Below are 22,491 nucleotides of genomic sequence, written 5' to 3' on the forward strand. Positions count from 1 at the left end.
TTTATCGGCTACTACCGGAGTACGTTGTTTCAAGTGACGATTTTTCCGCAGGGATTAAGGGCTTTTAAAGAGAAGTCGTAGTAAGTGTTCGCTTCCTTTCAGCGTGGTTTTCAAGTGATTATGTTTCAACAGTAAAACGAAGAAATTGTATCGTGCATTGTGCGACATTATGTTTCATGTGCCTTTGCACAGGGCCTTGTACGATGGAGGCCCAGGTGCACATGTTTTAGAAACGGTAAAAAGAATGCAGGTGATGCAACGAGCAAAACTCTTCTTTTTAATTTGCACACCGGAACCTTGCCGGTAAAAATATTTTTGGAGAAAAAGGAATTTTGCATACCCTGGGGATCACACTGTTTAATATGCAGGAAGATAGAAACCATGGACCATGTTTTTTTACACTGTTGGGAAGAAGTATATTTTTGGGATGTATTGCAAAGAACGCTAATGAAATATTTTCCACTAGACCCGCATGGCATTTGTTACTTATGTGTATAAAGTGAGGGCGGGGTACCCTTTGATTTAATTATACTCATGGGCCTCCACTGTATATGGCGGTCAAAAATGGCGGGTTACTATTGCGATAAAGATACCCGGCCTGCCAGAAGTTAATTTCGGGAAAGCTTGGACAGGTTTTTGGCAATCCATAAAGCTGCAGCAGAATCTCCCGAGTGGCTCTCAAGGCTAGAGCCTCTGTTGTGTATGCGTGATGTTTAGTATATAAACAGCATTTGAGTGATTTTTGATGATTTCGTTGTCGTGAAAAACAATGTGTCAAGACCAAGCAATTCGGCATTGCCGAGTGGTTAGCATAGAAAGCTACGGTGTAAGAGGTATCGAGTTCGAAGCGCGTTAGTGCTGCTGTTTCTTTTTTCGCCTAGTTTTTATTTTTTTTAGCTTTTTTAATGTAGTTGAGGTTCTTCGTTACTTTTCAGCTTTTACTTTTTATCCGAGGTATTTTATTTTCTCCGGACGACCAGTGCCACCAGTGCAGCGTGTGCCAGGATGCCGCATCCCAGTACGCCCAGTCCCCAGAGTCATACTGGGCCCATAATCAGGTACTGCACTGGGGCGCTGGGACCCAGCGGCACTGGTTTTTGCAATAGGGATGCGGCAGTGGAATATGCTATTTTAGCTTTCATATGTGCGTTGATCCACAGCAGCATATTCGGAATATTGCTTTGCATGCTTATGCTCAAGTGGTAACTAACAACACGGGAAGCTTGACGCACCAGTTAGTCGAGGGTCGCAGCCGCTGGTGGAAACTTTCCTCGCGAAAGGGAACTGCCCAAATTAGCTCGTGATCAATAAAAGGAATAAAATCGGGTACATACACGCTGTTCGTCTGCGATTTTTTTCCAACAATTATTTGTATTTTTTCTTAGGACATTAAATTAATTCACATTAGGTGTTTATATATTGCGATATAATAGCTGTGACAGGTACATTGCAGCTGCTCTCAGAATACAACATATTGAACTCAGCAATAATTGCAGTTTCCATTGCCCAGTAATATAAGCCACGAATCCATTAATTGCCGAGAAAACTGAGTCTACATTGGGGGAATTTACACAGACACTTCATTTATAGGCTGCTGAGGCATGCATTGTACTCTCAGCTTGTTGTGCTCGTCAGAAAAAAAGCCAGCCTATATTACCGAGTTGCATCCAAAAAAGGCACCTTGCTCAATATGACTTCTCAAAATTACTGAAGATATTCAAGCTGATTAAAAAAGTGTTGTTTGCATGAAACGATAACTGTCTAGCTTGGACTGATTTGTGACACATTTACTTGCCACAGCTGGCAGCTGACCCCTACATAGTAATAGTCATAAAGAAACCACACGGCAAAAAAGCTTTATTTTACTTCATTGTCAGGAAATAAGTGTTTTCTGTCCTCACAGTTCACAGTGACGTCCCATCGCAACGTTGCTTTTGGCGTGGACTGCTCGTATTCAACACTTCACGTAACATCTCCCCACGCCGACCCTAAAAGGCGCCTCTTGGCAATGTTGATGTGCGTGCTTCTTTTGTGCGAAAACACTGATGGTACCGCAACAGGGTTCAGCCACGCATTTTTGACGGGAAGCCTTAGCAATCGCATGAGAGTCAATCTGAACACATTGTCGCTGTCATGATGGTGTTTCGAACAGAGTGCGCTTGCTTTGGTCGGCGTGAACTTGTCCCTTTTCGCAGAAGTGAGCCACTGCGCTCGGAGCTTTTTGTCCTGCGGGAACTTGTGGAAACTGACATCGTCGGGGCCGAAGGTGCTCGTAAACCCGAAGGCACAGCAGTACCACATGTTTGGACGGGTGTTCAATTCAAGTGACCCGTTGAACTTCATCAACCTCGAAACACGAGGAACAATACAGGCTAAAAACGCATTGGGATGCTGGGAGCGCCTGGCCTATCCTCACGGTGACGTCATGTACGCCGGCGCCTGGTGAGGTTTCTCTCCTCACTCTCCCTTTCTCTTGCGCCATCGCAGGCCGCAGGAAGTTTGAACGATGCGCTTTCAAGCGGCGATTGCTCTGGTGTTTTCGCAATAGTCGTAAAAATAACTTCAAAGACCTGACCAACAATTAGTCTACTTATGTACTGTGGAAGGTGAGCAAGTTTGAAAACCACTGCAGTGTCCCTTCAACAATGATATTTAAAGTGGGGCAAAGTCAGAGTATAATACCACTAAGAGCTCTAGCAAAAGTAAGGGTTCACAAAGTTTCAAAAACGCTTTAGGTTAGCCAGTTCACTCAAAACTGGCATCCATTTAGGTTTCTCATTTTGGGCATTATAGGTGGTGGTCAGGGATTGATGCTTTCAATGAAATACTCCCTCGCTGAGCTAGCATCCACGTCCACGTGTCTCCCAGCCATTCTCGTTTTCCATACACTCTGTAGGCAAAGCAACATGAATAAGTCTGCCACACCCCCTTGATTATGTACCAGCAGGAACCGCATACCATAGGGTGTACTTTGCAAGCCTTTTTTTAAAGTCTTCTACAGGATATCCCACAGAAAGACTGCATCTCAAAAATATAAATATAGAAAAATATGGTCTATGGTTTCCGGCTTATGGCAAATCAAGCAGTCCACCGACCACGGACTTATGGAAAGCGAAGTAAAGATATTGCCATATGCTGACGACATAGTCGTTTGCTGTCAAGATCAAAACAGCCTTTCAGAAGTAATCAAATATGCTAGTCGATTTTGTAGGCAAACGGCCAGCGAAGTCAACTGGAACAAATGTTTGGGGCTGTGGCATAGGGTTTGGTGCAACGCACCTTCTGTTTTCGAAAATGTTTCTTGGTCTGTCACACTTGCGAGGTACTTGGAGTGCCGCTGGAACACCACACGAATACGAAACATTACTGGAATAGTGAACGCGAACGTGTCCAGTCAGAAACAACAAAGTGGTGTGGCCTTGATTTATCAATGTTTGCGAGTTCAACTATATGCAATTTGTTCATTGTTGCGAAAGTCTGGTATGTTTTGCAAGCTTTGTCTATGTCAAGGGTTGGCGTTCAGAAATTTCCCCAATTGCTGGCGGTTTTCGTCTGGGGTTCGGTTTGGGAGAAAACAAGTCGTACATATTTGTTTCGCTCAGTAAAAAGGGGTGGACTTGATTTGACCCAGTTATATTTACAGCAAATAGTATCCAGTTTTATGTTCTTACGGAACCAAATTGACCCTTTTCTGCATACGGGTTTTCAGGCTAGACTGAGCCAAGATTAACCCGAATTTTTGGTGTCCTCTAGCAACTTTAAACACAAAAGACTCGGTGATTTTTTGCGCGAGGTTGTGGCTTCCTTTAACATTTTAAAAGTGAGATTTTCAATGGAATATACCTAAGCGCTGTAGCCCAATTGCAACTGTATAAGGAACTGCTTCATTTAATGATGCCAGTGCCATTGTTTCGATTGTGGAGAAGAAGGTAAGGATGTCCTAAAAAGAGGTAAAAGGATGCCAGCATGGTCGTGAGTAAAACGTTTTTTCTTCCTATTACGCAGCGGGGAAGTCAAATTTCATGCAAATACAATTCGACATTTACATTACTAATCTAACAGAGTACATCTCTCCAGGACAAACAAAGGGCAGATTATCAAGCAATAGTAAAACAAATTGGAAGACAACCTAGATATAAAAGGAAAACCACAAAATTGCAGATCTACAATTAAACTGAAAAGAAATATCACTGCATTAAAATACCTCTATACCTTTGATGTACATTGTTTTTCTTTCTTTTATGCAATATAAAATTTTCTTTATTGGCCATCTTTTAGTTTGCATTCGCTTACACCTGTTGTCCTTTTACCAGCGCGGACTGGACAATGTCATTTTCATTTCTTTTTTAAATACCCATGCTAACTTCAGGGCGCGGAACACGTAAATCAATCATGACTGCAATTTTCCAGCTGCTTAAATATCGATTGAGAAAAAAGCGTGAAAGTTGCTTTAATGTGCCTTTCGAACCATACAATTATTACAAAGCAATTTATCACATCTACCTCTATCGCTGGATAATTGCTCACACTTGTGCGCTGAATTTGAACAAGAAGATGCAACCGGTTAATATTTAGGTAGAAGAAAGGTCAGTTAGCAGTGGCATATCTCATATACCTCATTTAAACGATAATAAAATTAATAGTGTCTGGCGCATAATAGCACCGCGACACTTTCGTATGCCTTTTTTCCAAAGTCTCAGTCGTTGTTGATTATTTCATCATTTCATGTTTCAGATACAGAGATGACACTCGAACAAGTGCTGTGTCGCTCCTTCCATAAAATAGGTGTCCACATTATAAAAGTCAGGAAGTACAGCAACGCCAGTATCTTGTACAGGTGGGCGTAAGAGCCGACATTGTCTCGGAAGAATCCTGCACACGGAGGAACAAGATCTTTCATCAATGTGCGCAAGATGCTCAGGAATCAGTGAAAAGAATTGTTACACAACTATTGCACGTAACGAAGACTTGAGACTTATTAAGAACAAGCAGCTCCATTTAGTGGCAATATTTTCTTTTTCAAGCTGGTTAAAACCGCCATTGCGAATGCTAACCAACAAACTCTAAATATGGAAGCATGCATAGTGACATAGTTCAAATACTTTAGAGCATCTGATTTATCCAAATGTTACTCTCAAGCTTAACCTGCGTAGGTGTGAAGGAGGTAATCAGCTTTTCTTAATGTTTGTCTGACCAATTTTTTACACGCACAATTTAGTGTTCTGAAAGCACTTGCTATTGCGCACTTACGCCTCAGTTATCACAAACTACTGCTGCGCAAATGTTATTTTTCGGAAGAACAAAGAGCATGTGGCAAAGCTCTGAATGTTGAGAGCATTAAAAGCCCAGCTAACGCTTAGCCGCTCTCGAGGATATTTAACACAGTGATAGCAACAGTGATACAGTTGACGAGTTGTTGTTAGCACGTCTAAGGCGTATGTGAGCTATAGAAACCCTGCTTTTTTTCTTTCTTTCTGCGCCAAATCAGCTCCTTTTTCAAATGAAAGCAAGATGAATTTCTGTAAAATAGTGCTAGGGGTGGGGGTTTCGTTTTTAAAGTAGCTTTCACCTTTCGCCATCAAAGTAGCAGTTCGCGACGTCACTAGTGGTTTTGAGTCACGATGGGAGGAATTTTAGACGCAGTCAACGTTCTCTCTTCCTCGTCTTTTATCTGTTCACAAATTGCTTCATGAAATATATATTGACACTAGCATGCCCACAGCTTTTCAAGTTGTTCTAAATACACAAGAATTTTTTTATCTAAAACAGCTGCTATTTCATCAGGTTTCTCCATCCAGGTAAAAGAAAAATTTAAATCAGAAAAACATATCCACTCTGAGTATATTCTACACAACCAGGAAATTCATTACAAGAATGCAAGCAGAGTTTTCCGGAAGTTTTCTATAAATCCGTTCACCACAAGGCTGAATGAAATTTCTACAAGTAAATACTGCACCCATTTATTCTTTTGCGAAGATGTCAATGTATCGGTAGCTTGCTCAGCTAATGCGATCTGCACTCTGCGTTTTTGGAGCTGGAATTTGTTTAACAGTAAATTCGAAGTGACCTTTAACTTTCCCTAGCCAGAAAACTGAACTTACCTAGGACAAACGGATTCCCAAAGAAGAACGGCACGCTCACTAAGCCAGTGAACCCGAACACAAACGAAAGGCTGTCCACTCCCAGGTAGTCCGCAATCACCACACCTTCCATTGTCACTGCTGCCCCGAAAAACGCCGCGAACGACGATGCTCCAATGGTAATTGCAACCAAGGTTGTGCCTTGCTCGAGCATAACCATGGAAGCGCCCATAGCCGCGAAGCAGAGAGCCATCAGGGTACTGCGCCTTAGCAGCCCTCTGTCGGCCGCCAGGGGCATGCAGAGTCTTCCCAGACTTTCTGTGACACCGAAGTAAAGCATGACACTCGCCGACTCCGCCAGAGAAATCCCTTTGTCCCTTGCGAAGTCAACAACCGTAGCGAAGAACATGCTCTGAGTGTAGTAGCCGACCACGCCGGAGATAACAATCACATAAAAAACGGGCGTTTTGAACAATCGGCGAACGTCCCGGCTGTAGTTGCTGGTACTCCTGTTGGTGGAAACATCTGCCACTCCTGTACAACTTCTGCTCTCTGTATTAACATCCATTAAACATTCTGAGTACTCTTTACGCTCGAATGTTTCTTTTCGAGTCTGTTCGTGTGTGTCGCAAATAGCCGAAGCTGTCCAAAGCGGCTCTCTTGTGAGCATTCCCAATGGTGTTAGATGCGCAGCAAGTGCTCCATAGAGGAGAAGGCAGGCCCGGAAGCCGTAGTAGCCTTCAATGAGAAGGATCAGGTTTGGAAACACGCCGGAGGCCAAGGTTCCTCCGAGGTTCTTTATTCCATTGGTAATCCCTCGGTAGCGGTCAAAGTACATCATAAGGGCGATAGAAATAGCCACAAAATATATGCCGCATCCGATCCCTGCGTGCAGAAGAAATGTAAGATATAAAATTTAGTTCCGACATTCCAGGCATTCATGAAGTCTCAAGAAATTTAGTGCTTTTCGTGCTTTTACAGAAGTTGTCAAAGCCTATGAAATGAGTGTTGACAAGATTCTGTTTAACTCACAATTTAGGAGACTTGTCTAGTTTAACGGCAGAGGTCATTCAAAATAAATTGAGTTTCAATGGGATATGATATTATTCCTGGAGAAAATGTGGCATGATTGGTCAGGCATAATTGCATAAAAATAACTCTTGTTCAAGTTTCAGGTCATTACACTACTGATTTCCGCAGGGTAGTATCCTCGGGCCACTGCTTTCTAGCCTATACGTTTAAAACATAGGTTTAAAACAGGTTCAAATACTTAATGTTTTTTTGTTTTTGTGCCAAGTGCATGAGCTAATCTTTTTTTATATCACAGTTTACCCCTGCTAGTAAAAAAAAAAACACAAATAAAGTGCCTGATGCTTTCAACGCTTCGGATAAAATTAGTTGTCTATAAATGCCTCGAATACAATATCTCTTCTTTTTAGCGCTATATATAGACCAGTTCCTTCAAATGTTATCTTGGCACTTGGTCCTTCAGTTATAAGTCCATTTCAGCAATAAAATTTTTTAAGTATTCATCTTCAAGAGAATTTGCAGTGGAACAACCATACTGACCCTGTTAACTCTAAACTGTCGTCAATAATTGGTATCCTTGCATGTTTCCGTTACTATCTGAAGAAACACATCAAATTACATTTACACACTCCCTTATTGAAGCCCTTTTTACTTATATCTATTTGGTATGGGATACAATTTACACAAACATGTTCAAAACCTATCGACCAGAAAAAGCAAAAATAATTATTTGTAATGACCCCAGTGACGCAGAGACAAAAATTTCGATGTAATGACCTTAGATTACAACCACTACCAAATCTGTTCAACGCCGTTCTGTAAAAACGTTGTAGTACCTATCACGCAAATAATAACCGTTTCCTTGAAACAGTTGCGACCCTGGCTCCTCTTGCAAAAATGGCACACGAAGCAGTCGTCGTTGTAAAGTCCCCGTGCACCCGTGCTCTCTATGGTCGCCAAATGATAAAGAGCGTACTGAAAAATTACTCAAGTAATTCTGTTTGCATCATAATACATGCTAAATTGTTCGCACTATATGTGCTTGTCAAGAAATATATTTTCATATACATGTGAAGCTGTCACTGTGCCTATGACGGTTTCTCCTTATTTTGTAACACTTTTTCCTCTGAAGTCTTGCTTTCAAGATGGTGTGCTGTTATTGGCAAGCTATTGCACATTTTCTTCAGCACCTTGTGACATCATGAGCATTGTAAAACCGCTGCTGATGATGAAATTATTTGTGTTGCTGTAATCATATTGGTCGCCAACGAAGATCCTATACCTAAAGTTGGAGTTAGTATGTGTTTAATTTTTTAAATGTCAGTGCGCATTCATTGTCCATATTCTTGTGGGAGCTTAAACCTCATGAACAAAGCCAGGGAATTATGAAGATTAAAGCATTGTGCCACCATGAATAAGATGAAAATATATTCGGCAGCCTTTCGTGCCTGCATTGCACTAAACATTCTAGAGGGCACTTTGGACAACCGAAATGCGATGAGGCGAAAGCCACTGTAGCGCGGCGGATCGTAGCCTTCCACTACGGCACCTCCATCTCCGTCTCTTATTTTACTCCCACCTTCATACCTTTCTTTAGGGCGCGGTTAAGGTGTGCGCGGAGAAATGTGACCGATACGGCGCCTTTGCTTTTCAGTTAATAAATTTGAAACGCCGCTGATGCTTGCTGTACTGCGTCTTTATCTGTATGTCGTGTGGTGCAGCGTTCGAGAATGCGTCAAATAAAAGGCGCCGTACTGACGCCTGGATCGGACGCATGGCGGGGTCCGCTTCGTATATGAGTGAATCTCCTGGTGACATCATGGCCAGTTGTGACAGTACATCATGCTCCCCTTGGTGGCTGATCCTGGCTCTGACCGAGTTGGGACAGGTAGGTCTCCGCCACTTGCGGCGGGGGCTAGCCTGCCACTGAATTATTATCTCTTGTAGGCCGTCATTGCACTCGCAACCGCTTCGGTGGTGGTGGACGACGTCTGTTGTTGCGGCGGGTGTCTTTCTTTCCCTCCTCTTTTTTTCTTGTCTATTTCTTGTTCTGTCCGCACGAGGCAGCGGAGGCGGCTCAGCTACAGAGCAAGTAGCAGAAATTTGCATTTTCGTTTCTTCCTTCCTACAGCCACAACGACAACTCCTGGCACTACGGGGCTGGGAATGGTAGGCCCCCGCCGTTTGCGGCCGAGGCTCGCCTGCCATCGGCGGTTGCGTCTGTTGTAGGCTGTCATTGCACCCGCTACTGCTTCGGTGTTGGACGACGGCTGTTGCGACGCTTCTTTCTCTTTCTTCTTTTTTGTGCGAGAGCAACAATGGTTGGTTGGTTGGTTGGTTCATGGGAAGGGAAAGGCGCAGTATCTGTCACACTTGCTCTGTGGACACCTGAACCGCGCCATAAGGGAAGGGATGAAGGTGGGAGTGAAAGTGGATAGAGAGAAAGGGGGGCCGTAGTGGAGGGCTACGGAGTAATTTCGACCACCTGGGAATCTTTAACGTAAAGTCGCATTTTAGCTGTGGCGGTGGCAGCACCGCGTATTTGGGTTTGCTCGGTACGGTGGCTCCGCAAGGGACAAAACGACAGAAGAGACGAAGAAAGCGGGCTGTTTAGACTAGCATCTACCGCCCCCAGGAGCCGAGCAGCCTAGCGATTAGCGGCGCATGCTTTTTCAATGGGCGTCATGTTGGACGCGGCACTAGCTTGAGAAAGCCTATACTACTACTACTACTGTTACTACTACTACTACTACTACTACTACTTCTACTGCTATTATTAATAATAATAATAATAATAATAATAATAATAATAATAATAATAATAATAATAATAATAATAATAATAATAATAATAATAATAATATTAGTAGTAGTAGCAGTAGTAGTAGTAGTAGTAGTAGTAGTAGTATAGAGGAAGACTCGTTTCACTGCGTTGGCACTGAATTGTCTGCAGGTAACAGCCAAATTAACTGGCTAAATATTATCTTCCCAGTTTTAATTATTAATGATAATAATAATAATTGGTTCACAGGAAGGGAAAGGCGCAGTATCTGTCACAATTGTGTCTGTGGACACCAAGGGATGAAGGTGTCCACAGACCCAAGGGAGGAAGAGAGAAAGAGGAGCCGTAGCGGAGGGCTTCGGAGTAGTTCAGGTGTCCACAGACACAAGTATGACAGATACTGCGCCTTTCCCTTCCTGCGAACCAATCATTATTATTACAATTGATTAAAACTGTGAAGATAATATTTAGCCAGTTAATTCGGCCGTTAACTAGACAATTCAGTACCAACTTCGTGAAACGAGTCCTTCTCTATACTACTACTACTACTAAAGATAATAATAATAATAATAATAATAATAATAATAATAATAATAATAATAATAATAATAATATTAATAATAATAATAATAATAATAATAATAATAATAATAATAATAATAATAATAATAATAATAATAATAATAATAATAATAATAATAATATTTAGCAGAGAAATATTACTGTGTATTATTATTATTATTTAGTACTAGTTGTATAGTAGTAGTAGTAGTAGTAGTAGTAGTAGTAGTAGTAGTAGTAGTAACAGTAGTAGTAGTAGTATTTATTATAGGCTCAAGCTAGTGCCGCGTCCAACGCGACGCCCACTGAAAAAGCATGCGCCGCTAATCGCTAGGCTGCTCGGCTCCTGGGGGCGGTAGATGCTAGTCGGAGCAGCCCGTTTTCTTCGTCTCTTCTGTTGCTTTCTCCCTTGCGTAGGAACAGTAGTAGTAGTAGTATTTATTATAGGCTCAAGCTAGTGCCGCGTCCAACGCGCCGCCCACTGAAAAAGCATGCGCCGCTAATCGCTAGGCTGCTCGGCTCCTGGGGGCGGTAGATGCTAGTCGGAACAGCCCGTTTTGTTCGTCTCTTCTGTTGCTTTCTCCCTTGCGGAGCCACCGTACCGAGCAAACCAAATATGCGGCAGCACCACGGTCGCGCCGCTCCTTGCGCCGTCGCCTCGCCATCTGGCATGACGTCAGAGGAGAACGGAGAGAGCAAACAGAAGGCCTTGCCTTGCCAAGCGGAGACGCCACGATGCGTAGCGCAGTAATGATAATAATAATATTTGTAGTAATAATATTAATAATAATATTAATTTGGTTCACAGGAAAGGAAAGACGCAGTATCTGCCAAAAGTGCTCTGAGGACACCTGACCCGCGCTGTAATGGAAGGGAGGAAGGTGGGAGAAAAAGAGGAGCCATAGTGGAAGGCTGCAGAGTAATTTTAACCACCTGGGAATCTTTAACGTCCATTGACATCGCACAGCACACGGACGTCCTTCCGTTTCGCCTGGCGCTACGGGGCTGGGACGGTAGGTCAACGCCACTTGCGGCGGGGGCTAGCCAGCCGCCGATTTTTTATCTGTTGTAGGCCGTCATTCCACCCGCCACTGCTCACTGCTTCGGTGGGGGACGACGGCTGCAGTTGTGGCGCGCGTCTTTCTCTCTCTCTTCTCTTTCTTTCTTTTCTATTTTCTCTTCTGTCCGCACGAGGCAGCGGAGGTAAACTGATTGATTTATAGCTACAGAGCCAGTAGCAGGCCCGTGCATTTTCTTTTCCTTGTTCCTACAGCCACAACAACAACCATCGAAACACAGCCAACGGCAGAGCGTAAAAAGCGCCGCATAGCAAGGGAACAGAGAGAACGAAAGTAAGAAGGCGAAGAGAGCAGTGGAGAGCCCTGAACAGAAAAACGAATGGCAATGATGATGCCAGACTGCCGAGCGTAATAGAAAGAGTATAACCACTGAAATGGGGCCTATGCAAGAGTTCAGTCAACGGGAACCAACCGAAGAGGATGTGACTCTCCTGGCTTAACATACATGACCACATCAAGTTCAGCCAAGGAAACGTACCTCTCGCAACGTGTATTCTGGCAAAGCTTAGCTAAAGCATTGCCAATATTTTTCTTTATTGCTTCTCTATTTTCTCCTCTTTCCACACGAGGCAGAGGATGTGGCTCAGCTAGAGAGCCACTGGGAGGCCTGTGCATTTTCTATTCCTTCTTCCTAGCGTCGCAGCAACCACACAAACAGTATTCCGTTGAACGCAGTGTTCATCGGCGTTCTATAATTGGTTTGCAGGACAAACGCAGTATTTGTCACTTGTGAAATCCCGCTGCTATCATCCTCACGGTAGACAAGGAGAATTTTGATGTGCGTTTCCCAATATTGTGCGTGGCCCAGTTGATTAACGCGCTCAGCTCGAAATCCAAGAGACGGAGGTTGGAATCCCAGTCAACTAAAGATTTATAGGTTTATTTTTATCTTAGTCAAGGTTGACTGGCCGATGACGTTACCAGGTGATGACGCCACAATCCCGCGATATCTCGCGGAGTCTAGAGAACAAGTGTGACACTCCTCCTAGCCGGACTGACAGGGTTATAGTGCTCTAGAAGAAAATTGTAGAGCACTCTAACAGGGTCATGGCCGCGAGTATGAGCCAATAAAAGCTTTCGCCTAAAAGCCATTACTGTGCCTTTAGCACTCACGCTCTCTTCCTGTAAAAGAATGTTCGGTTATAAAAGAATGCAAATAAAAAAAGCTCAACACACGTGTTCCAGCTCAAAGAACCCGACGTGTAACAATGTCGTTAGGAGATTTGCTATGTTAAACACAACATTTGCGGAGCACAGGTGCCACTGTGACAGCAACATAAGCTTGTCTCACAAGAAGTGGAAACAACAGTATAATCTTTTCGTAATTATGAATTTGCGTCAAGATCATTCTCTTTCACTCGAACTCCCTCGACCCTGCGCTTTTATATCCCTTTAAAATTCGTCTACTCACCTCTCAACAATTCCTTGGAGAAATCATTGGACATTTTTATTTGAACTTACCGTGTACAAAGCCCATGCAAAATGTGATGACGGCAATGTCTTTGGCAAAGCTGGCTCCGATCGGGCCTGCGCTGGCGAGAAGAGCACCCAAGAGAGCGATGCCAGAAAGCGACATACGCCTTTGCAATCTTGATACGAAGAGTCCTGAAATTACGTGAAATATGTAGAAAAGTCGTATATTTGAAGCGAAGCTCCACTTCTCGCGAGCTGAATGTCACAAAAAAATAGGTCTCTTACATATCTTTGAAGAGGAAAACAGAGAAAGCCTGCCCTTCCTCTCCTATCATTTGCCTCTCATCGTTGGCCTGTTTCTTTTTGCCTCCACGCATATGCCTCGTATCGTTTGCCTCATACAATTTGCCCCTTATCGTTTGCATCATTCTTTCTGCTGCTTTTTGTTTGCATCTCTCTTTTTCCTTTCGTTTTGCCTATTACCATTTTCCTCTTATCATGTGTCTATTTCATTTTTTTTTTATTCTTTCATGTTTCCATTTTACTCATTTCCAGACAGTTGCGGTAATTCAAGTCATCGTTTGCCATATTGGTTTTACGTAGTCATTAACAGCCATGGTGAGTCATGCCTTGAGACTTTAGTCATGATCACTCATCGCTAATAATTTTCACTCGTCTTCAGTCAGTTACAGTCATTCAATTGTTATTTGACTTATTGGTCGTTTCGTAGTCATGATAAGTCAAGCCTAGCTATGTAGACATTGCCACTTAGTCAAGCATTTTCACTCATTTCCAGTCAGTTATGGTCATTTCAAGTCCCAGTTGGGCATAATTGTCGTTTCGCAGTACTGTTGAGTTATGCTTAGTCATTGTAGTCATTACAACTGATAGGTAAACATTTTTTCGCAATTTTCAATCAGATGTGGTTCATATAAGTCGTCGTTTGACGTAATGGCCCTTTCGCAGTCAAAATTGGTAATGATGAGTCATGCTTTATCATTTTACTCGTTTACAAAAAGTTGCAGTCATTATAAGTAATCGTTTAACATTGTTCGTCTCGTAGTCACTAGCAATCATGATGAGTCATGCCAAGCTACTGCACTGATTGTCACTCACTGCTAAGCATTCTCAGTCATTTGCTATCAGTTGCGGTCATTACAAGTTATAGTTTAACAGATTGGTCTTCACATGCCATAGCTAGTCATTATGAACCATCATTATTAGTCGTTAGCAATATACATTAGCTCTATCGATGTCTATAACTTTTATTCATTGCTTGTCGCCATCAATCGCTCTCTTTCTTTATCTCCCTCCTCATACGTCCCTTTATTGACGAGACTACAAATAATCTGTCCAGTTGTTTTTTTTTTTTCAGAGAAATACTCATATAATGAATAAAGACACAAAGAACCAAAACAAAAACAAATATGTTTTGTTTGTCTCAGATATATAGCTTTGTTGCCTGTGAGCAACAAAGCTATATCTTTGTCGCGCATTCTTGTTTTAAGCACAAGTGTAAACGTTATAAAAGCAGTTTTTTGCCTGCGTGATACATAAGCGCACATAGCATTTTGTGACGAAACACACGTTTGTTGCCAAATCAGATTGGGTATTTGCAGCGCCTTTTATTATTTCCTGTTTTTCCTTTCGAGAACGAAATTTCCTTTCTTGGGATTGTCGCCAGCTGTAGCATCTTTCCTGTAGATTAGCAACAGTTTACTGCCATAGCATCTAGAAAATGAAAACGAATAGCAGTACCATTCATTTTTTTCTCAGTGTTGTCCTGTAATGCGCCACCGGCATAGTCCATTGTATACACATGGACTCCTCGTAACGCCTACAACAGTGAGCACTCTCGTCCATTTCGTCGACTTCATCCAGATCATGAAACGTTTAACCCAAGCGACAATGAGCGTTATTCATCGCGTGAACGTTAGCCGCCGGTGTGTTATGCCTGTAGAATGATGGGACACATTTTGTGTTTTTGCCGCTGTCGCCCTCCGTGCCAGCAGTATCGCCAATAGAGGTCGAACTTCCGTACAAGTTTTCCTGCTGACAGTGATGATCCATATAAAAAAACACCTGGCAGGAATGAGTGCAGATCAACACCTAGCTGACTCGAGCACAGAACAGCGGTGAATCGAAACGAATCACCGGTCTCTGACCTCCGCATGACACTACCAACTCGGCGACTACGACGCTCCACTTCTCCCTGACGACTTTTGGCACCTCTGTGAAACTAGTCAGTGCGACCGATTCAGGTGAGGTCGCAAATTATTCAAGCTTACCTATGTCTCTGCCCGTTTCAATGTTAAAAAAACGAATTGAAGTGAACGGTGTACGTACTATGGCGTTGGCGAGTACAGGCGCAACCATTTCTATTATAAACCTGGATTTTATAAACTGCCTTGGTAATTATGTTTGGTTGGGATAGTGCAGCGACATTAACTTGGAGTCTGTTCCGTGAATCTTGTAATCGCCGGCCACACATTTCAAATGAATTCTCAGTACATGCCCGATAAAGGCATGAAGTCATGCTTGGTCTCGATTTTCTGTAACAATGTGGGGCCACTCTCGACTTTCGCAACGCAGACATTTCTTTGAGTACTCCAGTTTAATCTGCTTTGAGTGAAAATTCGCCGACCAATCCTATCACGCTTTCGATTTCGAACGACAGTCATGCCTGCAATGTCAGCAGAGTTTATACAAGTGGTTAGTTCAAGATGTGCCAGTGAATTGTTCGACGCTCTAGTTGAACGACTTGCTCTCAACTGCGCGAAGAAGAATGTTCTGATTCCTCGTTGCATCACCTTAGTCAGGAACGGTCATTCTTCATTGTGGATGACTAACTGCTCTAATGAACCTGTTGTATTACCACTTGGCCTAAGATTTGCCAACTTTGACGAATAAGCTGTTGAATCAGTGGAAGTGCTCATCACAGAAAATTCACAGCCTACCGCAAGCTCAGATATAGATAAGACGAAATTTCTTGCAATGGTTAACAAACCCCTGCCAATAAGTGAGTGTCAATGTTTAGTGGAAGCTCTGTCGAAACAAGCTGCCGCTTTCGATTTGTGTCGGTGCTCACCACCACGATTTCGATTTCCCCTACTCAGCACAGAATCAATATTCGGACTGCTGATACAATCAGTCAGAAGCATTATCGTGTATCCCCATCAGAGTGCCAGACGATCGAACAAGAAGTTCGTGACGTGCTGCATAGGAGCATCATTCAGGAATATTCCAGACCGTGGGCTGCCCCTGTGAACTAGTCTAAAAGAAAGATGACACATGCGAGTTTTTGTCGATTATCGACGGCTGAATACAGTTATCAAGAAGGACGTGTGTTCACAGCCCCGTATTGATGGCGCCATTGATAGTTTACATTCTTCTTCCTATTTCTCCTCAGTTGACCTACGATCAGGCTATTGGCAGATTCTCATGAGCCCGAAAGATAAAAAAAGACTGCATTACCACCCCAGATGGACTGTATGAGTTTAATATGACGCCGTTTGGATTATGTAACGCTCCAGGCACCTTCGAAAGATTTATGAATAAAGGTTTTCGCGGACTCAAGTGGCACATTTGAATGCGTTATTTAAACGATATAGTAGTAATCGTAACTACTTGTCCTGAACACAACAGTCGATTAGAGATCATCTTGGAGTGTATCGAGAAAGCTGGCCTGGTAGTCATTTCCAAGAAATATAATTTTGGAGAATGTTAGGCAGTGGTACTTGGACATACAGTGGACAATGATTGGGTTAAGCCTGATCCGAAAACGATTGATGCTGTCACTTGTTTAAATCGCCGAAATTGTTAAAACAGTTGAGGAGGTTTTGTTTTGGCTTTGCTGCTATTTCCGGCGTTTTGTTTCGACGTTTGCTGACCTAACATATCCACTTCTCTTTACAAAAAGATGTGCCTTTCAAGTGGACTGCCGATTGTAACTGCGAATGTAGTCAGTTAAAATTTATTACATCAGGACATGTCTTACGCCATTCCTGCCCATCAGCTCCAACAGAACTTCACACAGACAACAGCGCAGTCGGAGTTGATGCATTGCCTACAAAGGCAATGAACATGTTGCCTATGCAAGCCGTTCTTTAAGCGAGCCCGAGCATAATTACACGGTAAAAAAACAGGAATGGTTAGCTGTTATTTTCGGTGAGCAACGGTTCAGTCATATATTTATGGATATAAATTTAAAATTGTTGCAGACCATCATTCCTTATATTGGTGTTCAAACCTTCGTGACCCTGTGGACGCCTTTCGTGGTGGGCTTTACGCCTAGAAGAATTCCATTTTACTGTGTCTAAAAGTGGTAGCAAGCACGATGATGCTGACTGTCAGTTGCCGCTTGAAACTACTGATAGCGACAATGAGATCTTGGATGAGTATATAGCTGCTATTTCTCCAAGCTTCCCTGATGTTGGTGATTTCAAGATTGCACAACGGAACGACAAGGAATTGGTGCCGCTTTTTGAGGCAGCAAGTTTACGGAATCCTGCGACCTTATTCTGCATTCGTGATGGTATGCTATACAGGAAAAACAACTCGTCAGTAGTTGCAATGTTTCTTCCTGTAGTTCCTACAAGTCTTCGCTGTCAGGTTCTTCGGGTAATGCACGAAAATGCCACAGCTGGACACTTGGGTTTTGCCAGGACATTACACAGGACTACAGAACGTTTTAATTGGCCGAAGATGCGTCAAACCACTTAACTTTATGTGACCAGCTGCCTCCAGTGACAGCGTTTCAAGCAATAAACCTGCTCTCTCATATTAAATTGAGGATAATACTAATTAAACAAGCACTGAAGTCTGTTTACAAACGAGTGGGATTCCAGAAGCGGAGGAACTTGCAAAGGACTGAATCCTCACATGGTCCTTTGCCGAACTTGCGGCAGGATGCACTCGAAACGCCAAGGATAAAGAATGTTGTCATGAAGGAGTTTGTATATGATAATTAGATCTGCCCTGACACGACGGCAGTTAAGAGGACGATACGGCGAGTGACTCCCTACAGATATAGAGTCTAAATAACGATATTGAAATATGCGTAAACCTGCTGCCGTACCCTTTGAATCTTTGTCATAGTTTCATTTGCGATCGCATTCCAAACAATAGATGTATACTCCGAAAACGGCCAGCAGAAGGAGAAGCAATGCTTTAGGAGAGGGAGTGGGCACGCAACTCTCTCAAAATCCTGCAGACGAAACAGAGTGTGCGCATAACCAGCAAAGCCGCTGGTTTTAGTGGAAGCGAAGTTGGTCTGTCCGCAGATGCAGACAAAGCAGGAGCGATCGAGGAGATAGCTATATAGGAGGGCTATCAATGAAACTTCCATCCCAGAAAGCAGAATCGTTTTTGAAAAGTAATAAGTTAGTAACAATGTGTGAAGCGTCGCTCAAATACCGTTACACAGTTTCAACATGACCTTTTAAAGGTTTGTAGCAGACGTATACGTCATGACTCAAAAATACACTAGATTAATTGTAGTAAAACTACCCGATATGAAGCCCTGCGGATTTGATATGATGGCATGTTTAAAATGGAAAGGAGGTACATCTGATCAAAATAATTCAAAAAGGTTAGAAGCTCCACAGAAGAGAGAAAGAAGACCAAAGTTGGAAACTGATTTATTTCCTGGAACACAGCAAAAACACATCTCGTATTCTCCACGCAAGTAAAGCGAGAATTTCTCAAACAGCTATTAAATATTTCCGCCAAATCCCCTACGAAGATACTACTATAGGTTTTTATTACGGCGGCTGGTATGCCATTCAGTTTAAGGCACAAAGATGGTTTCAACTTTCTGGAACTTAATACTGATACACATCACAGAGGACGGAATTAGACCACAAAATGAATGGGAAATCACATTATGGAGGAAAAGTACACAGGGGACAAGGGGTGGGCGAACGTGTCGGCAACGTCCGGAATTTCAGACCCTTGCGACTAAACGAAGTAATACAGGAATCAAATTTATTTGAATGCTTGCAAACGTATCGCTAAAAAACTCATTAGGACGATTCCGGATTCCAGATTAGCAGGAGCTTTAAAGACTCGTATTAGGAGTAATGATCCCGCTTGTACAGGTGATAATGAAGATTGCAGTGATAAACATGCAAATGCATTTGGCAGATATGATAGTGATTGTAGTAACAATGACAATGACTGTGCATTTATTGATAATGATGACACTACCGATAAAAAGGATTCTCCTAATACCAGAACTGCAAAGCTTTTCAATAAGGTTAGCGTGGTTAATTCTGTCGCAAGCTTTCGAAAAATCCGTAATTATGCCTAAATTATTTTCCTGTTTTCTATGTTATTGATATATATTTCTTTTTGAGGCAGAAGCGGAAGTTCTGCAGAGCATTTTCGCTTGAACCCAAATTGTAGTGGTGTGATTACTTGAAATTTTTGTAAAAAAAAAGGAAGTCTAACGTTTATTATTTTTTTTACGATCCTTCTGAAACTCTTAAAATCAATCCACGCTGTTTGGTGTACGTAAACAGGACTAGTGACTCAGCCCCGACGCGATGCGGCTTGCATCTTGCTGCACGCTATAGTTTCCTGCATAGGCGCACCGCGCAATATCTACGGCACGTCAGGCCACGCCAGGAGGACGAGTGAGCCGGGTCCTTCTACTGCCACGGGCGAAAATGCGCGCAGTGTCCGGCGGGCACAGTTGGAGCAGAAAGAAAATATGCTGCAAACGAGAACACGCTGCCTAATGTGTGTGTTTTCTAGAGCATAACAAAGTCGGAACTTAGACTTAAAAAGAAACAAATACAGACCAACACCTAACCCAAACTATACCGTGCTTTCGCATGTCTAACTTTGCGTATCCTTACTTAAAATCCTGATTATTTTTGTTTCTTTTTCCATGATAGCAGAGGAAAGTAAATAGAATGTCCAATATATACACTTTTCACTTCTTTGAAGCTGAGGTGTAGGTTAAAAGTTCTAAGCTTTCAAAGCATCACTCCAGCCACCACCAATAAATTTTCGTGTTACTTCGCTGGTGGATTCCGTGTTTGGGAAAAAAAAATGTGGCGATCGGTTTTTGTTATAAGAATGCGCACTCGTTTTCAAAGCCTGCTTGTTTGGCTGCAGAAAGGTGTCTTGGACCTACACAGCCGGCATTAAATAGAGGATCAGTGTTTTTTGACTAACCCTAAAACAGCCAGTCCGTAAAGTTGTTCTTACACGGTGAAATTCTGTAAATAAGGAAACTTTTCCACATATAATTTCCCGTGGAAACATCAGTATCCGAGTGGAAAACGACCGTTTGCGTATCCTTTTCGTTTTTGAAATTGTAAAGCGTTGAAAACGCACAAGGACTCTGTGAGGACCGCGCATGCATAATTCGCAAGCGTATGAAAACCAAAATGCACACCTTAATGAATGCGCAGGAATTTGAAAATGCTCATTTATGTATTTTTCACCAGAGCAAGGCCACGAGCAGCATTATTTTGTTCACCTTTACTGCATCCTGTCAAGCGCAGGTGAAACAACCGCAGCTCCGTTTCACCTGGGAACAGAAAACTAGCGCAAACAGCTTCATATGCGTGTACCTACACGTGCCTTTAAAACGCAGAACTCCCCTCCTGTAAACCGTATATTTTGGTATCTGGAATTTATATATCGCCCTCTCCCCGCAGACGTCCTTCCATTCCACCGCGATGGTTCAGTGGATAGTGTGCTCAACTGCTGATTATAATTATGCAGGATAGAATCCCTGCCCTTACGGCAACATTTAGATGGAAGCGAAAAGCAAGCTTCTCGAGTTTTTTTGCGATGTCAGCACACATGAAATACGCCCAGGCGGTCAAAATTTCCAGAGCTTTCATTACAGTCTCTCCTAACCTGAGTAGCGTGGGGATAATAAACCCCAAAACTAAACCGAATGAAATTTCCTTCCCCTCTAAATTAGCGACTTCCGATTGAATATCATTAGCACTGAGAGCACGTTATACCGGTAGCTGAATGAAAAAGTGTTTAAAGGCTAACATCCCCAGTTGTTGGTGTAGCACCTCTGGCACTAATACCTCCCAATTTTTGTCTGCCGCCCATTAAGAATTCGAAGCGTTCAGTGTTTGACGCTACAGTATTATTGGAGGCGCTTTAAATAACGTGTCACGCGCACTCATATATCGCAAATAAGCTTCCAAAAAGGTTCACTTAAGGTGCCGGGTTCTTCATTACGAAATAGGTTGATTTATGTACAATTTTCTTTTCAGAAACAAGCAAATTGAGTAAGCCTGCTGACGCGTACTGCATAGTATTCTCCACTGAAGGGACATCATTTTCGTTTACGCCTTGTAAATATCGCGCTGACAGGGAACCGCTGTCTTCTTCTCTCAATGGAACTTCGTTGGCAAAACTAGTGGCACCAATCACGAAGCTATGAAGAAAATCCCTTGAAGGAGATTTCATGACATTTGTCCCTGTCCGTGCCCTTGGCTCGTGGCGTGTAGTGAAAGCGCGTGGAAGGGACTGGTTAAATCAAGGCAGCGATGGCGCGCGTTTCTAATATTTTCTCCCCCGTAATTATTAGTCCAACAGAGGAATGCGGGTTGGGTGAGGCAGCGAAAGGAAGGACGCGCTTATATACATAACCACTCGTTTTTGCTAGTCATTTAACCTGGGATAATCACGCAAGACAAGGCACACCCAAAAAGGATGTGTAACTTTACCGGCGAATGCCGCAAAATCGTCAAAAGCTTCCTTATTAGCTTACTTGTTTTCACGAGCATTTGCTTTAGGCGTTTAAAATTTATTCTTATCATACTGACAGAGTTAACTAAGGATGAGGAGTTGCCTAGAGATCTTTGAACATTGAAAAAATGTAGGGCCTCAGCGACCGTGAATACCTGCAGAGAAGTTGAACACAAAGGCGACGCTCTGTGGCCAGCCGGCTTCGCGCCTGTCCGCCTGGAACAGCTCCATGTAGCCTATGTACAGGAACCCGGCACATCGATCGGAAAAAGACATGAGGAACTGGGCAGTGAACGCCATGGCTGCGACATCCCAGCACCGGTCCACTTTTCGTATTGATCGAAATCCAGATCTTCCAGTGGGCTTGCGACTTGCGCCATCCTCCATCGCTAAGGAAAGCTATCCGATCTGATGGCCTCTGCACAAGTAGGAAAATGAACAACAAATAGGCCGGCTCTTGATCGTTGCTAGCTACGATATGCGAAAAGCTAAGAATACTTCTATCCGCTTCCTGTTAAGGCTAACCAATTAGCGTAAGGTGTCTGTCGACCTTCATAATTGCAGCGTAGTTTTTTGCAACCCTTTTGAAAATACTAACGTGCCAGTAGGGCTGCGTCTATACTGACGGCCGTTTGAAGTCTGTAAACTAGCGTCACTGCTGCAGTTGTAAATTACTGGCATTTTGAATGAGAAATATTTGCGTGTTACTGTGAATTTTCCCTTCTCTCTTTGAACTCAACAATTCCCAGCTACCATCAACCATTACAAATTTGAAAACAAATTTGAATTGCGCGTTGGTTTCGGCGCTCATTTACTAAAA

General features: G+C 42.9%; 1 protein-coding gene across 1 annotated transcript; it reads right to left on the reverse strand.

The window, feature by feature from the left end:
* Positions 1–4,278: 4,278 nt before the first annotated feature.
* On the reverse strand, positions 4,279–22,058 carry LOC146194932 (monocarboxylate transporter 12-like). Its single transcript, XM_084596156.1, has 4 exons — positions 21,827–22,058; positions 12,993–13,136; positions 6,102–6,965; positions 4,279–4,872 (listed from the first exon to the last, which is right to left on the reverse strand). The coding sequence occupies exons 1-4, from the start codon at positions 22,056–22,058 to the stop codon at positions 4,724–4,726; spliced, it is 1,389 nt and encodes a 462-aa protein (XP_084452282.1). The 3' UTR covers positions 4,279–4,723.
* Between the last annotated feature and the right edge of the window lie 433 nt (positions 22,059–22,491).

The sequence above is a fragment of the Amblyomma maculatum genome, chromosome 3 (genome assembly GCF_055883805.1).
Source record: "Amblyomma maculatum isolate TAMU_Amacu chromosome 3, ASM5588380v1, whole genome shotgun sequence".
Taxonomy (NCBI): domain Eukaryota; kingdom Metazoa; phylum Arthropoda; class Arachnida; order Ixodida; family Ixodidae; genus Amblyomma; species Amblyomma maculatum.

Coding starts and splice junctions, on each gene's coding strand:
- LOC146194932 (XM_084596156.1), bottom strand. CDS start 22,058: ATGGAGGATGGCGCAAGTCGCAAGCCCACTGGAAGATCTGGATTTCGA. Junction 6,966..12,992: donor TTGCATGGGCTTTGTACACG/GTAAGTTCAAAT, acceptor TTCTGCACGCAG/GGATCGGATGCGGCATATAT. Junction 4,873..6,101: donor TGGGAATCCGTTTGTCCTAG/GTAAGTTCAGTT, acceptor CTCCGTGTGCAG/GATTCTTCCGAGACAATGTC.